The sequence below is a fragment of the Lemur catta genome, chromosome 7, assembly GCF_020740605.2.
Source record: "Lemur catta isolate mLemCat1 chromosome 7, mLemCat1.pri, whole genome shotgun sequence".
In the NCBI taxonomy this organism is placed as follows: Eukaryota; Metazoa; Chordata; class Mammalia; order Primates; family Lemuridae; genus Lemur; species Lemur catta.
Window position 1 is genome coordinate 107,823,893 of NC_059134.1, and position 15,206 is coordinate 107,839,098.

General features: G+C 65.3%; 1 protein-coding gene across 2 annotated transcripts in view; it reads right to left on the reverse strand.

Moving 5' to 3' along the window:
* Positions 1–777: 777 nt before the first annotated feature.
* The window catches only part of MOB2 (MOB kinase activator 2), a 43,273-nt gene continuing 28,844 nt past the window's right edge, over positions 778–15,206 (reverse strand). For both annotated transcript variants that reach the window (XM_045558565.1, XM_045558566.1), the window contains exons 2-5: positions 10,119–10,279; positions 9,783–9,876; positions 2,145–2,269; positions 778–1,714 (exon numbers count right to left, since the gene is read on the reverse strand). In XM_045558565.1, the coding sequence (XP_045414521.1) occupies positions 1,434–1,714; positions 2,145–2,269; positions 9,783–9,876; positions 10,119–10,279 (661 nt within the window). In that variant the 3' untranslated portion in view covers positions 778–1,433. The remainder of the gene's footprint in view (positions 1,715–2,144; positions 2,270–9,782; positions 9,877–10,118; positions 10,280–15,206) is intronic.

Sequence of the window (15,206 nt, forward strand, 5' to 3'; positions counted from 1 at the left end):
TTCTACGCCCCGCCCCCGCCCTCCCCCTGGCCCCCACCGGGCAGCCGGGCCACGTCCCCAACACGCAGGCCCAGGCTGTGTCCGGCTCCCCACACAGCCCTGGCCAGAGAGGATGGTGCCACCAGGCCGCGCGCTCACCTCCACCTGGCCCTGCTGCCTCCCCCAGAGGTCCCCTCGGTGCCCCGGGCTCCCCTGCCCAGCCCTGCGGCCAAGTCCTGTCGGTGTCCCTGTGTCTCCAGGGACGGGCTCCAGGTGCAGCCCGGGGGCAAAGCCACAGCGTGGACCCTGGCCAGGGGCGGCAGGGCCAGGCCACAAAGACCTCAGGGTGCCCTGGGACATCCCACGGAGCGAGGCAGAGACACGCCAGGGCAGGGGCCCTGACCCCAGCTGGCCCAGGGGTGGGGGGTGGTGAAGGGGCTGCGGGAGGGCACCGAGACCCAGCAGCAGAGGCCCCCCTCGGTCACGGTCACAGGCACAGGGCCAGGCCTCGCCCTCACCAGAGCCCCTCCATCCTCTCAGCCGACTCCAGTCCCAGACAAGCTCCAGGGTTCGGCCGGGCCCACTTCCTTCCCAAAGTGCCCCCAGACCCTCACTGGCCATGCTGCCTGGCCGGCAGTGGCCCCGCGTCGGGCTGGCCGAGAGCCCTTCTGAGGGGCCCGGACGACTGCAGCCACATCCGAGGGTCCTGCCGCCTGCCTGGGGGAGCGGCCAGGTCCCCCGACCTCAGGCCCCCAGTGTCACGGGGCCGCTGAGACGCAGAGGACGCACACAAGGCTCTGACCTGAGAGAATTCTTTTTATTACGAGTGAACAGATGAACTAAAATAAGCGGCTTTCTGCTGACAGCTGCGTCTCCTCCAGCCCCATCCCGACCTGCCTGCTGACTGCCGGGAGGTGGCGGCAGGAAGAGGTGACAGGAGCGGGCACAGCCTCGCGGGCCGGCCCAGGCCTCCCGCGGCCGAGCCACCAACAGCAAGACCCTGGCGGGCGGGGAGGAGGGCGGGGCGCAGGGGTCCCTGCAGGAGCTGCCCCACCGCACAGCAGCGCAGAAGCCGAGTCTGCAAAGCAAGCCCCCCAGCACACCCACCTCCCAGGGACCCTTCCGACCGGCACAGCCCCCGGGAGGGCGGGGCCGCCTGGAAAACCAGGGGCAGGAAAACCCCACGGAGGGAAACTCGGAGCGTGGGTCCGGAGGACGCCTGTTGAGTGGCGGGTGGGCGGGTGGGCCCAAGCCTCCTCTCTCAGCCGGCACCCACCCACCCAACAGCGAAGCCGTGCAGCACGGCGCGGCCCCCGCGGCCCGCAGCCCTCGCCCAGCGCCGCCGGGCCCCTCGACCACGCCGGCGAGCGTGCCCAGCCACGTGTGCGCACACACGCAGACGCACGGAGAGGACACGCAATCGTCTCTTTGCATATGTGCACCGTGTCGGGGGCTCACCTCTCCTTCACGTGGTTCTGTGCCCCTGGGCCCCCGCCGGCCCCGCCCCCGCACAGCACCTCCGTGAGGTCGTCCAGCACGGCGGTCTCCTTGGGGTCGAGCAGGCCGAACTCCCTGGCGAAGAGGATGAAGTGCGCATACAGCGTGTTCAAGTGTCCCTGCAGCTCCAGCGCCAGCGTCTCCTTGAAGTGGGACCAGTAGATGTGGCCCAGCACGTGGAACAAGTACTTGCAGATCTTCTTCACCAGGGACTCGAACGAGCTGGGGAATTCTCTGCCTGTGGGGACAGCAGTGTCACAGGCCTGCAGACACCCACCCACCCCACGCCAGGCTGGGCCTGGAGCCTGCACCTGCCGCCCGCCCCCCCAGCCCTGGGCTCAGCCGCCGGGGGCTGCGGCTGCCCGAGGGCCAGGTGCTTGGCACACGGCCCTGGCCACCCCCACAGCCAGGGGCCTGCGGCTGGGCCCAGGGACCCCGTGTCCCTCACCCCCAGCAGGACTCCCTGCAGAGCCGGGAGGAGGAGAAGACCTGGGGTGCACAGGCGCCACCCGCTGGCCGGCTGCCGTCCTGCAGGGTGGGCCGTGGGGCCAGGAGGAGCGCAGAGTGTGGGGGGCGGCCCTCGGCCCAGGCTGGCCCCCCCACCAGAGGGTCCCGTGTGCTCTCCCGCCACCCGGGATGACCGGCCCGCAGTGTGCTGGAGGACGCACCGTACTTGGTGGGGAACACATCCTCGTCGGTCACCAGCTTCTGCACGGAGCTCATGACGAAGTCTACGTACTGGGGAGCCGTGCATTTGACCTTCTTGCCCCGCTCGTCGTACCAGTGGTACTGCCTGTGGGATGGGGAGGTCAGCACCAGCCCCGGGTGGGCCGATCCCACCCCCGCCAGGTGGCTCTCAGCAAGCTCTGGGGGGTATCTGCACCCGGGAACTGGCAGCAACGCAACGCCCGGCCACACCCTCCTCCACCCCGGCCCCCAGAGAACTCCCCTGCCCAGTGCCCCCCTCACCCTCCCACCAGGCCCTGGGCAGGGCTGCTGGCCAGGATGGGTCTCCGGGGCTGGTTCTGAGCACCACGCCTGGGTTCTGGAGCTCACCCTGTACCACGGGAAGATGCCCTGGGGGCTGGCATGGCCAGGAGGCCACCCTTGCAGCAGGACTCAGCCCCACCTCCCCTCAGGCCCTTCTTGCCGGCCGGCCTGACGGGCAGTGGACACAGGAGAGCACTGGGATCTTCAGAGGTTCCCCAGCACACCCGGGGCCTCCCTCCAGAGAGACCCCGCAGCGCCCACCATCGGGCACAGGGAGCTCTGGGCTCGCCACTCTGCTTCAGCCGGCAGGCCCCTCAGCCAGGCACCCTGGGGCCAGGGAGTCACCAGAGCTAGGGAGATGCACAGTGACCCCCAGCCCTGGACACCAGGTGCACAGCGCAGCCCCCACCTCGGCACCCTGCTTCGCCAAGAGAAATGGCCGGCCGGTGCCCCCACCCCCAGAATACAAACCAGGTACGCGGAGTGTGCCTGCAGGGGCTGAGGGCGCCAGGTGGGGAAAGCACAGGCGCTGTGGGGGGCAGGGACGAGGGGAGGGACACCCGCATCCGCCACGGGTGACACTGCCCGGCCTCTGCCAACACCTGCCCAGGGCTGCGGGCCCGGGAGGGACCTTGGCACGGTGTGGGCCATGTCAGACCCTGATGGCATCTTCCACACGGGAACCGCATGTGGGACCGATGCACCTTCCCTCACCAGCTGCCCTGTGGGTCCCCAGAAGCCCCGGGTGTGTGACGTGTCAGGAGCAACAGCTGGGCTTAAAAACCAAAACAGTCTTCCACAATTTAAGTCCCAGAGAGAAAACCAGCTGGCCAGGCATGGTGGCTCACGCCCGTGATCCCAGCACTCTGGGAGGCCGAGGCGGGAGGATCACTGAGTCCAGGAGTTCGAGGTTGCAGTGAGCTGTGATGACACCACTGCGCTGTACCTGGGGCAACTCTATCCAAGGAAAAAGAAAAGGAACTTGAACGTCCCGCTTCCTATTCCCCCTTCATCAAAGAGTTAAAAAAACAGCAACTAAGGCACACTGCGTCCGCTCCGACAAACAGAAGACTCTGCATTCCTTCCTGCTTTCATTTTCCTTTTTAAATCATCACACAGCATCACTACGCGGCTTTGCTCCCGAGCTATGTGAACGGTGACACGGGCACAGACTGGTCACACCATGGCCACGGTCAGCACAGGGTAACTCGCATGGCCCTCGGTCGCGCCAGCTGCTCCTGGCACACGGGGCGTCACCAGGAACGGACTCCACGTGAAGTCACACGGTTCCCCCTCTGCCTCGGCGTCAGGGCCCTGGGATCCGGCCACGCCGGGGGGCATGTCGGGGTCCACGGCTTTCACTGCTGAGACCCCGTGTCGAGGGACCGCGGCTCGCGGTGCTGTGTGGACGCAAGTTTCCGCCTCTCCAGGGCAGACACGCAGGAGGGGATCCCAGGGCCCCTCAGCAGCTGCAGGCTGAGCCACCTGCGCCTCCCGACAGCCTCGCCACACCCGGCTTCCCACAGGTGTGCGAGCAGGTACAGCGCCCCTCACGCTGACTGCATTTCTGTGCTTGCTGACGCTGCACAGCAGCTGCGGCCCCCAACCTTTCTGGCACCAGGGACCAGTTTCACAGAAGACGGTTTTTCCATGAGGTGGCGGCGGGGGGGCTCAGGCGGTGATGGGAGCAACTGGGATGGAGCGGGGGCGGCAGTGGCGGCCGCCCACCTCCTGCCGTGTGGCCTGTCCCACCAGTGGGTGGGGGGAGGCGGAGCTCTGGGCCGGGGCCAGGGCGGCAGTGACAGGGCATCCTCACGCACTCACGCAGCCACCTCTCTGGGAACTGCGGGCGTCCTCTTGCCCAGGCTGGCGGGGCTGTCTGGTCTCTCACTGGCGGGTCGTGAGAGCTCCTCACACACTGCAGACGCTGGTCCGTGGGGTCTGTGACCTGCAGACACCTTGCCTCGCAGCCCGCAGCTTGTGCTTCCTTGTCTTCCCCAGAGAAGTTCTAGGCTGGGACGAAGCCCACCGTCTGGGCTCTTTCCCGTCAGTGGACGGCACCTCTGCTGCGGGGCCCAAGCGCCGAGTCCTCTGAGCGTGAGCATCTCACACCTTCCGCCAGAGGTGCCAGATGCAGTCACAGCTGGCCCCAGTGTGCACACGGATGACCAGGGTCCCGGCTGCACCTGGGAACAGACCACCCTTTCCCCGCTGAACTGCTTCCGTGGTGTGTGTGTCCACACTCAAAGGGCCACATTTGGTGGCCTTCCTGGACTCTGCTTCGTGCCACTGACCTACATGTCATGCCTTCGCCAACACCAACTGTCTTAATCACTGTAGTTTTAAAGTGACTCTTGAGATTGTGGCATTCTTCCAACTTTAGTCTGTTTTTGAAATTGTTGCAGTTATTCCAGTTACTTTGCCCTTTTTAAACTTTAGACTTAGCTGGTCTATATCCTCAAACACTCTGCTGGGATTCTGACTGGGATTGCATTAAACCAAGACATCAGCCTGGGGGAACTTCACGTTTTCAGCATGTTGGGGCGTCCCGCTGACGATCACAGCCCGTCTCTCCGTTTACCTGGATCTCCAACTTCCCGCGCCAGCGTTTTGTAGTTTCCAGGGCACAGATCTTGTGATTATTTTACGTTTATACCTAAGCATCTCGTTGTTTTTGGAATCACTGTAAATGGGATTTTTAAAAGCAATTTCAGTTTCCAATTATACACTGCTAGTATACAGCACTATGACTGATTTGTGTGTTAAACTTGCTAAATTTACTGTTTATTCTTTTTTTGCTAGAATCCTTGAGATTTTCACAATCATGAGCAAACGGGGACACAGCAGTCCCCCCTTATCCATGAGGGGCACGTTGCAAGTCTTCTGTGGGTGCCTGAAACCAGACAGCAGCGCGCCCCGCACACTGTGTGTGTCCCTGAACAGACATACCTGTGACACGGCTCACAGGGCACAGGGAGAAAGAGCAGAGAGGGACACCAGGACGGGACAGGACAGCTGCTGGCCGCTCGCCAGCCTCATCCCCGGGGCCCCTCGGCTGAAGTCCGAGCACAGGCTCAGCGCGCTGACACCAACTGGAACGTGCTTCCTCGCGCCTCCCACCCACAAACCCGATGCCTTTTCCCTCCTAACTAAGCACTTTCATGCACTGCGGCTGTGACTTCTGCAGTCTGAGGTGTGACGCCAAAACCTGTATGAATTCCTTTCTCCCTCTTTGCAGGCTCACGATAAGGAGGTTCGTTCCTACTGTACATCTAGGCAACCTCAGCACACAGTTTTTTTCTTTCCTGAGAACTTTCACCTTTTCATTTAAACGAAGCACTTGACGGCTGCTCTCCAGTGTCCCCAGATTGCCAGCGCCACCCCTGTGCACCCGGGCCGTGGTGAGTCCAGGGAGTGGGGTGACCACGAGCACGGCCACCCGCGGCAGGGCCGACACCCAGGGGCTGGGAAGTGGCCGGGAGGACGCACGCCCCGGCGGGACGGAGCCAACAGGCCTCGCCACACGACTCAGAAGGGCGGGCACGCCGAAACACACGCATTATTTCTGAGATTTCCCATTTAGTTTTTCCAGACCACGGTTGACCTCGGGTAACTGAAACGTAAGATGAGGAAAGACACCTCCTTCCACTGTGGATGCAGCTTATTCCTCTTCCCTGTCACGTTGCCTGTCTTGGGTGAGTTTTGAGACTCTGTTTTCCAAGGAACTGGTCCATTTAACCTAAGCTGCAGAATTTATGTGCATCGAGGGTTTTCTGCGATGCTTCTTCATCATCCTTCCACCATCAGCTGGGTTTAGTGATTCTCGCCTTGACCAACAATCCGCCTCTGCTCTCTGCACATCCTACGAACACAAAGGTTTGTCAACTTGGTTGATCTTCTCAAGTAATCAGTTTGGTTTCCTCGATTTCCCCTATTGTTTTCACAAATCGATTTTAATGATTGCTGCTCTTATGTTATTTCCTTCCTTCTTCTGCTTGATTTGGGTTTAGTTTGCTCTTTTTCTAGTCTCTTATGATTGAAGCTTGGATTACTGAGCTGAAATATTCTTCTTCTAAAATGATCATCAAATCCTATAAATCGCCCCTCAGCATTGCTGTCGCCGTACCCCACAGATTCTGAGATGCTGCGTTTTCGTTCATGAAGTTTAAAATAGTTTCTAATTTCCCTTGAGACTTCCTCTCCGACCCACGGATTCTTTAGCAGCGTGTTAATTTTCAAGTGTTTGAAGCGTTCCTGTTACCTGTCACTGACTGCCGGTGTGACTGCGTTGCAGTCAGACAGCTCCGTACGATTTCGATTCTCTCAAGTTTGTTAAGGGCCCTGTGAGCAGGGCGTTACCTATTTGGGGGATATTCCTTGAGAACTTGCAAGGACAGGTGTCCGCTGTGCAGGCTGGGATGCAGCTGGGGGAGGCAGCGCCAGCTGTGTGCTCCTGCTGCCGTTCTGTCTCCTGGGGTCTGGGCATCACTGGCGGGGACGGCAAACTCCCCAGCTGTCGTGGGCTCTCTCCCTTTGAGGCTCTGTGGGTCGCTCTGTGCTGACAGCTCCGTTGCTCGGTGCCCACGTGTAGGGTCAGCATTCCCTCTTGGTGCACCCACCCCTCTAAACACACGACCCTTTCACTGCTGGTCGCTTTCCTGGCTCCTTTGGTACCACCCCCACCTCGGACAGCGTTTCCTGGGGCTACCTTCCCCCACTTCACTGTGACCCGCCTGCGCCACTGCACTTAAAGTGACGCCTTACGAGGGACGTCTGTGTCCCCCAGACGGCTGCGCTGAAGCCTCGCCCGCTCCCAAGGCGACGGTGTTAGGAGGCGGGGCCTTGCAGAGGTGATGCGGTCAGGGGCGGAGCCCCACGCAAGAGTCCCCAGAGAGACCCTGGCCCCTCCCACCTGCGAGGACCCAGTGAGAAGACACGTCTGTGACCCAGGAGGCGGCCCTGGCCAGACGCCGGGTCTGGCTGTGCAGCCTCCAGAGCTGCACGAAACAAAAGCCCGTGGCTTGCGAGCCGCCCGGGCCACGGCAGCTCTGCAGCAGCCGGAAGACAGACCGAGCCTCCCACGGGTGCCACGCACCCGGCTCCTGCCCAAGTCACTCTCACGACGGTCTCGCACGCGGCGTGTCTGCGCGGCTCACGCGTGCGGTCTCTCCGCACTCAGGGCTGCCACCCGTTTCCTGGTCTCCATTCCTTGTACCGTGGCCTCTTTCCTGCGGGCTACTGAAACCTCTAGTGTCCCTTGTGTCTCCTACGATTCTGAGTGTCTCTTCACACGCCTTTCTCAGAGGCTGCTCCGAGGACCGTGGGCACACGCTGAGCTTGCGCGCGCTGAGAGGCCCCGGGGGCACTGGGCTGCACGCAGACACCCTGCTGTCCTGCGGCCTCCACCTGCCCCCGCACGCCCTTGGACAGGGCCCTGGAGGCTGCTGGCACGCGTCACACGTGACTTCAGCAACACACGAGGAGGACAGCAGACGCTACTCCGCTGCTGTGGCCCTGCCTGTGTCCTGGGGGCCACATCTCCTCTGAGGAATCACGGAGTAGGTCTGCTGGCTGTGAGGCTCACCTTCATTCCTGAAGCACATTTTTGTGGGACACAGAATTCTGGGGTGACTGATCCTTTCTTTCAGCTCTTCAGTCACATGCAGCTTCCTTCCGGCTCCCAGGTCTCCAGCGAGAGCCGTGGCCACTGAGCTGGCGTCTGTAAGGGCCGAGCATCATCCTCCGCTGCTGAGGTCTCTCCTTCGCCTGGTGCTCAGCCGTGCAGTGTCAGGGCCCTGCACACGCGTGTCTTCAGGTCAGTCCGACAAGGGTGGGCTCGGCTTCTCGAACCCGCAGGTGTGGGGGGTCCTGGGCCGCGACTGCTGCGGCTGTGCCTGGCCCCGCCCCCGCTCCTCTCCCCGCACTCCAGCGTCAGCCCTCCCGGTGGCAACGTGCCAGGCAGACCTGCTGGTCTGGGGACAGCAAGTGGCTCTGGGGCCCTCTGAGAAGCCCCCGTGCTCTTAAGCCAGTCTGAGTGAGTTTCTAACCCTTGACCTCAGATGACTCCTAGGAGGCGTCAGTTCTCAGACATCTGCTGCCACCCCGCGAGGCAGGTGCCAGAGAAGACTCAGGAGCCGCGGAGAGGTGGCACTTGCTCTCCAAGGGACACGTGGCAGTGCCAACGTCCAGATGCAGGTCTGCCGAAAGCCAGGCCCCATGATCTCTCACGAAACCCTTCTGTGGACACACATGGCAGCACTGGGCAGAGCAGCTGGGGACAGTGCAGCCCCCAAGCCCGTGTGTGGCGAGTGTCCCCGTGAGCCCTGCCAGACACGGCCCTCGGCACGGCCCCTGCTGCCGGGGATCCGTGTCCCCGTCAGCTCCACAGAGGACGCTCCCGCCCCCGGCCACGCCTGCCCCTGCCCCAGTGCCCACGCATGCCGTCCTCGTCTCCATCCACCCTGGGCTGTGGCTGGTGGTGAACCCTGACCTTCCTGGGGGAGCTGAGCGTGGAGAGCCGCTGTCGTCTGCACCTGCCCCCACGTCACCCAGAACCCAGCTGGGCCACACCGGGGAGCGTCACAGGGCTGAAGCTGAGGGGACAGCTACCATCTGCCCATGCGGAGGCCCAGTGCGTTCTCATGAGCCAAGCCCAGCTGTCTGGGGGCCGCCTCTCCCTGTGCCGGGGCCTGGAAGGCCGTGTCTGCAGGACCCCCGGGCCGGCACCCCCAGAGGTGCGTTCACAGTCACATAGCTGTCCCTCGCCTGCAGCATCCTGACAACCCACGGACGTCAGGAGGGAACTTCCGACCCCTGTGGCCGCACCCACCCCAGCTGAGCCCCCACCGGCAGCCCACGGTCACTTCCATCCCCGGCACAGAGCGGGCGGCAGGCCAGGCAGACACACCGCGCGCTGAGGGAGCGGACGGTGCACCTCCAGAAGAAAGCCAGCAGCGCCGGCCTGCCGGGGGCTCGCGGAGAAGGCACCCCGGCTCCACACAGCGAGCAGAGGGGAGCTGGCGGCCTGCCGAGCCCGGCCCTCGGCCACCCCTCGGCCACACAGAGGTCTCACGGGGCCAGTGGAGAAGCACTTTCTGCCGCACGGGCCCCGTGCTCCCAGGAAACCAGACTTCAGCCTTCCCTTTAGACGCGGCCCCCGGCTCCTCCTGTGCCCCAGCGCGGACCTGCGTGACCAGGCCATCGCCCGTCGGTCCCAGGACTTCTCAGGGCCTCCGGGAGAGGAGGGCGCGGAAGGACAGGAGCCGCACAGCGCGTCCCAGCCCCCAGGGGACCCGGCCGTCCCGGGGGCCACTCACGTGTTGCAGACAGCCATCGTCTGGCACGTCTCTCCTGTGCAGAACTCGGAGATCGTGCTGTACTGCAGGTTGACGTGGTGGAAGAACGTCGTCGCTGGAAGGGAAGAGAGCAGAAGAGAGGACAGCTGGGAAGGCCACCAGGCTGGGCCACCCGTCCCCCTGCTTCCCGCCAGGGCACAGGGGCTCGGCTGGGAGCTGCAGTCTGTCCTGGGCCCCGGCCGGCCGGCAGCGCTTCTGGGCACCAGCTCTGGGGTCCCCCAAGACGGGGCCCGTGGGGAGGGGGATGGCCTGCACGCTGCGCCCCTGCGCCCCCCCAGCGTCCCCAGCCCCACGCACTGTTGCTGGCCAGCCACTCGTTGAGGTCGATCTCCCGGGGCAGCACCACCAGCTCCTTGAACTCAAAGTCGGTGATCCTGGACTTGGTGTGCTCCGGCTCCAGGTACATCTTTTTCTCCTCCACCACCGGCTTCTTGCCATTGGGCTTCGCCTTCGACTTCCTGCCGAGAGCGAAGGGGAGAAACAGCGCGGTCACCACAGGCCTGGCCAGACCCAGACCACCCACAGCACATGCGGGTGCAGAGGGGGCCCGGCCCAGCCCAACAGGCACCAAGGCCAAGGCTCTGCCCCCAGGGAGTGCCCAGCAGGAGCCACCCTGAATGGCGCCTTCCCTGGATGCCACGGCCTGTCTGCACCAAGGGCCGCCCCCCTAGCCGGCCTTCTCCAAGCCAGGGGGGCTGGGGAGGGAGCAACGGGGGCCCTCACCCAGCCCCTCATCCCTAGAGCTGCCCCAGGAAGAACAGCACAGGCCTCACCCAGGGCATGCTGGGCACCTGCTATCCCGGCTGGCCTGAGGACGCAGGCGGAGAGGCCAGCCAGGATCCATGGCGCCAGGAGGGGGCCTGGCCTGGAGCTCTGTGGTCCCTGTCCTCCCCCAGCCCTGGGGCCCACGCTGCGGGCGTGGGGGTAAAAGGTCTTCACGGCAGCCTGACCCTGTGCTTGTTTTTTTTTTTTCTTCTATTTTGAAAAGTTGTGTGTGGTTCATTTAAGAGAAAGGAAGGAAAAATGCTCCCTGAATGCCAGGGAAACGTTTCCTCCCAGCTTCTCACAGCAGATCATCGCCTTAAAAGGCGACGTGCGCTTGGCCTCCGGGGCAGCACCGGGAGCAGCCAGAGCCGGGCAGGGACGGGGCAGGGCACGAGGCCTGGGGTGCGGATGTGCCACTCGCTGTGGGCACTCAGGGTCCCGCCACACACGGGGGATGGCACAGAGCTCTGTCCGCAGCCCTGGCCCCTGCCGGGTCGTGCCCAGGGTGTGCCCTCAGGGGCAGGCTCTCCCAGCCCCCACCCTGAGCCCTCTGCACACCTCGTGCCACCCACGCCAGCCACACGCTGGGCCCGAATCGCCTTCCCGCTATCTCCACACGCCCAGCCAGCCTCACCTCTCTGCCTGCCCTGCTCCTGGCGCCTGGGCTGCCGCGGGAGTCGCACCCCCTCGTGGGCACCAGCTGGGCCCCTGTGCTGACACGCACATCTTACGCCAGGCCTGGCCAGCCCCCCTGGCCCTCGAAGGTCATCCGAACACGGTACTCCCCACTCTCGCCAGCGGCACCCCGTGACACTGCGCCGTGGCCTCCCCGAGGACGTGCACGGCGGGGCAGGCAGTGGGCAGGCACGGGAGGGGTCGGGGCAGCGTGCTCCTGGGGACCACAGACAGAGGTCCTCCCATGGGGGACCCCCCCGCCCACAGGCAGCGCGAGCTGGGGACAGCGCTCTGAGTCCCCTCTGCTCCTTGTCCACCTGACAGCCGAGGACAACACAACCCAGCACCACAAGCCCGCATGACAGGCACCCGATTCCACCAGCAACAAAACCTCGGCCGGCCCCGCCCTACAGCCCACAGGAAGGGACATGCTCCGGGCAGGGGGTCCCGCCCTCGCGTGCCGGGCAGGGGCTGGTGGTCCCCAGAGCACAACGCAGGGTCGGCCGTGCCCAGTGGGCGTGGAAAGAAGGGCTGCACGCCCCATTCTGAGGCCGCCCCCCACCCCAGCGGCTGGCCCTGGGACCACCCCTTGGCCCTGGGGCCACCCCTGTCTCCTTGGAGTCTGGCTAGCCCTGGGGGCCCCATGCGGCGCCTGCCCGCCTTCCAGAAAGGGCACAGGGCGGGGCCAGGAGGCACTCGTGGGAGGTGGGAGACGCCAAGGTCTGGGGTCGGGAGGAGCAGGTCGAGGAGCTGCCACCAGGGACCCGAGGACGAGGACGTGTGGGAGGTTCCCCTCAGAGGGCATGGGGTCTTGAGAAGAAAAGGTGAACAGACGGTAACTTCCCAAACCACTGCCTGCCGCTTCCCGCTCCCGGGCGACGCTGGGGGGTGGGACAGGCCCAAGGCTGCTCCGAAACCCACCTCCCCGGGAGTAGGGGGGTGGAAACGAGAGAAGGCCGGTGTGACCACAGCCTGGGCCTCCAGGAGAGCGGCCGGGAGGTGGCAGCTGTCCGTGCTGGTCGCCTGCCCAGACCCTGCAGTCAAGGCTCCCGGTGGCCTCCGTCTGCAACACCCGCCAGGCAGAGCCCCATGCGACCACCGGCCCCCGAATGCCCTGAGGCTCCACCCTGTTACCCCGCACCAGGCAACCTGCGGGGAGAGCAGCTCTTGACTCCCGCCAGCGTCACACCGGCTGTGCGGCACCGCGTCTCCGGCAGCGGTGGAGGAGCGGGGAGGAGCCTGAATGCGCGTCAAGAACCCCGCCTGGCCGGCGTTCCCTCCAGGTCCTGCCCGCTTCCACCACGGGCTGAGCGGGAGGAAGACCCCGTGGCTTCGGCTGCTGGAAGCTGCGGAGGGGCCCGTGGAGGGTTTGACTGCCCACCCCCCCAGGCGGGCCAGCACCCCAGACAGAGCTTCTCCAGCCACCGTCCCTCTGCACGGGGACCCACCGGGAAGGCAGAGGCCAGGACAGCGAGAGGACCTTGGTGCACTGCTGACTGCGGGTCTCCCACGCGCCGCCACGCGGGCACAGCCCTCCCCGGGAGGTAGGCCACACCTACTCGGGCGCCCCGCTGACTCATGACCTTCCCGTGAGACCCTCCTGGTCACCGGGGCGCTGAGCCGCCACCTCTGCCTCCCCACGGGGCTCAGCCCGGAAGTCTCAACAAGTCCCTCCAGCCTCCTCACCCTCCACGGAGCAGGATGAAGCACGGGGCCTCATGCGTGCACACGCACATGCCTGCACAGCCCTCTACACGCCACCCATTCCGGCCATCACTCCTGATTTGAGCCGAAGGGCACGCCAGCTCGCCACGTTTCCAGAACCCTCACCTTCCCTGCAGCAGGACCCGCCGAAAGCCCACAGGTCGGCTCTCCGGTCTCCCCTGCGCACGTGAAACCGACCCGCGAAACACAGCAGCGCCGACAGCCGGACGGAGCCAGAGGTGCCGGGGACGGTCAGAGGCACAGAGACGCACACGTCCCAGAACCTCCCGGCCACCGCTCCAGACTCCCCCGCAAACCCTCAGCGGCAGCCCTGCCAGGTGCGGTGACGAGTGCGGACCGTATCAGAGCAGAGTGAGCTTCTCACTTTCGAGAGTCGGGACCCCTGAGACGAGAGGCAACGCAGGCTCCACACTCAAGGGACCCTGGTCTGACTCCAACGTGAGAACGTTCTAGGGGCTGTGGCAGGGAACCCAGCTCCCACCGGGCAGCCCAAGCACCATCTCCGCCCCATGGAGGAGCCCAGGCTCTAACCACAGCCCCACCAGGGACTGCCACACGCCCACCTGCACACAGTGTGCACTTGCACACGCCCACGAGACAGGCTGGGGGGCCATCCCAGGTCAGAAACGATTTCCCGACGGCACCCCCACAGCAGCCCGGGACCCCAGGACCCTTCTCTGGACAAGGCCACTGACGGCCAGGCTCCGTCACCCTGCCCGGGACGCAAGCAGCCGTGGCTGGGACAACAGGCCAGACACCTGCTGGTGGCAAAGGCCCCATGCCCAGTGGGCTCCCGTGCTGGCAAGATGCAGCGCAGCCAGGGCGGTCACTGGTGGGGCTGCCGCCCCCTGACCCACTCGGCCACACCCTGCTACAGAGCAGGAGGAGGAAACCCGCCCAGCAAAGCCCTGCCCCTCATGGCTGTGCACACAGGAAGCCGCGAGGCCGGCCCAGGGCCACCAGCTGCCTCTGCGCCGGATGGCACCAGCCCCCCACCCGCCCAGCACAGCCTGCTGCTTGGCCACACAGGCCACTGCCTCCCAGATGGACTCCTGGGGACAGTCAACAGACGCCAGCCTCCACCCTGGCGCCGCGTCCAGCCAGCAGGTGCCACCTGAGCACTCTGGTGACTGCCTGGAGCCCCGACGTGCAGCAGAGCCCCGCTGTGGGGGCTGAGCAGGGCCGGGTCTGCGGGCAGACTGCGGTGGTCTCCAAGCATGACGTGGGGGTGCAGCCGGAGCACCAGCGAGCGGCGTTCGCAAGGGCCTGCCAGGCCCCGCTGCCACGGCCCCCACCCTTGTGCCCTGGCCGAGACAAATGGCTGCTCCCTTCACAGAGCCAAAGGCCAGCAGGGCTGGTCAGACCGACTGGCCTTTTCGCAGTGGCACGGGCAGGGCAGGGCGTGGCCAGCGCCTGCAGCCAGGCGGGAGGGAGGAGCAGTCCCGGCGCCAGCCTGCGGGAAGCGCCGGTCAGAGACGCCCTGGGCTGCGCCCTCTGAGGGGGGAGTCACCCCCCAGGCGGGGACTCAGGGAAAGGCGGGGCGTGCCCTGCGGGGTCCCCGTCAGACAGCCTTGGCGGACAGGGCTGACCAGCCCCTGGGGGTCCGGAGGGCGCTGAGCTGCTGTGGGCAGAGCCCGCCCCTGCAACAGGGCCATCGGGCGTGCGGGGCCCCACAGACGTGCACCGTGGCGAGGGCAGCTCTCACGGGACAGACGCCGCAGGCGAGGGGTGAGAAGGCAGAACCACAGGGAGCCAGGGGGCGCCACGTGCCCCCCTCCCCACAGGGCCTGCCGGCCCCATGGCCATGCCCCGTGGCTCCAGATGGCAACCAGGGCCGCGCCAACGCCCCGCCACTGCCATGGGCTCCTCTGAAGCCAAGACTCCACCTGTGGACTCGCGGGGGCGGCAGACCATGCCCAGCCCAGGTGGTGACGTCTGTGTGACACGCTCTGCCCCAGGAGCTCCCCAGGGCCTGCGTCACCCACACTGAGGGACGACGCCAACACCACGAGCACATGCCCAGCCAAAATGAACCACATCCCTGAAACCCGTCTGGGGAGAGCTGACCTTGGCAAGCAACATGGCGGAGGGTGCTCGGGGCACGTGGCACCCGGGTCCGTGGAACTCTGGCCACGGCACCCCTGTGGCTGCAACAGGTTACAGGCACCAGGGAAAGTGAGCCATGGGCACGTTCTGTGGAAAACGGCATCTGAGCCAACT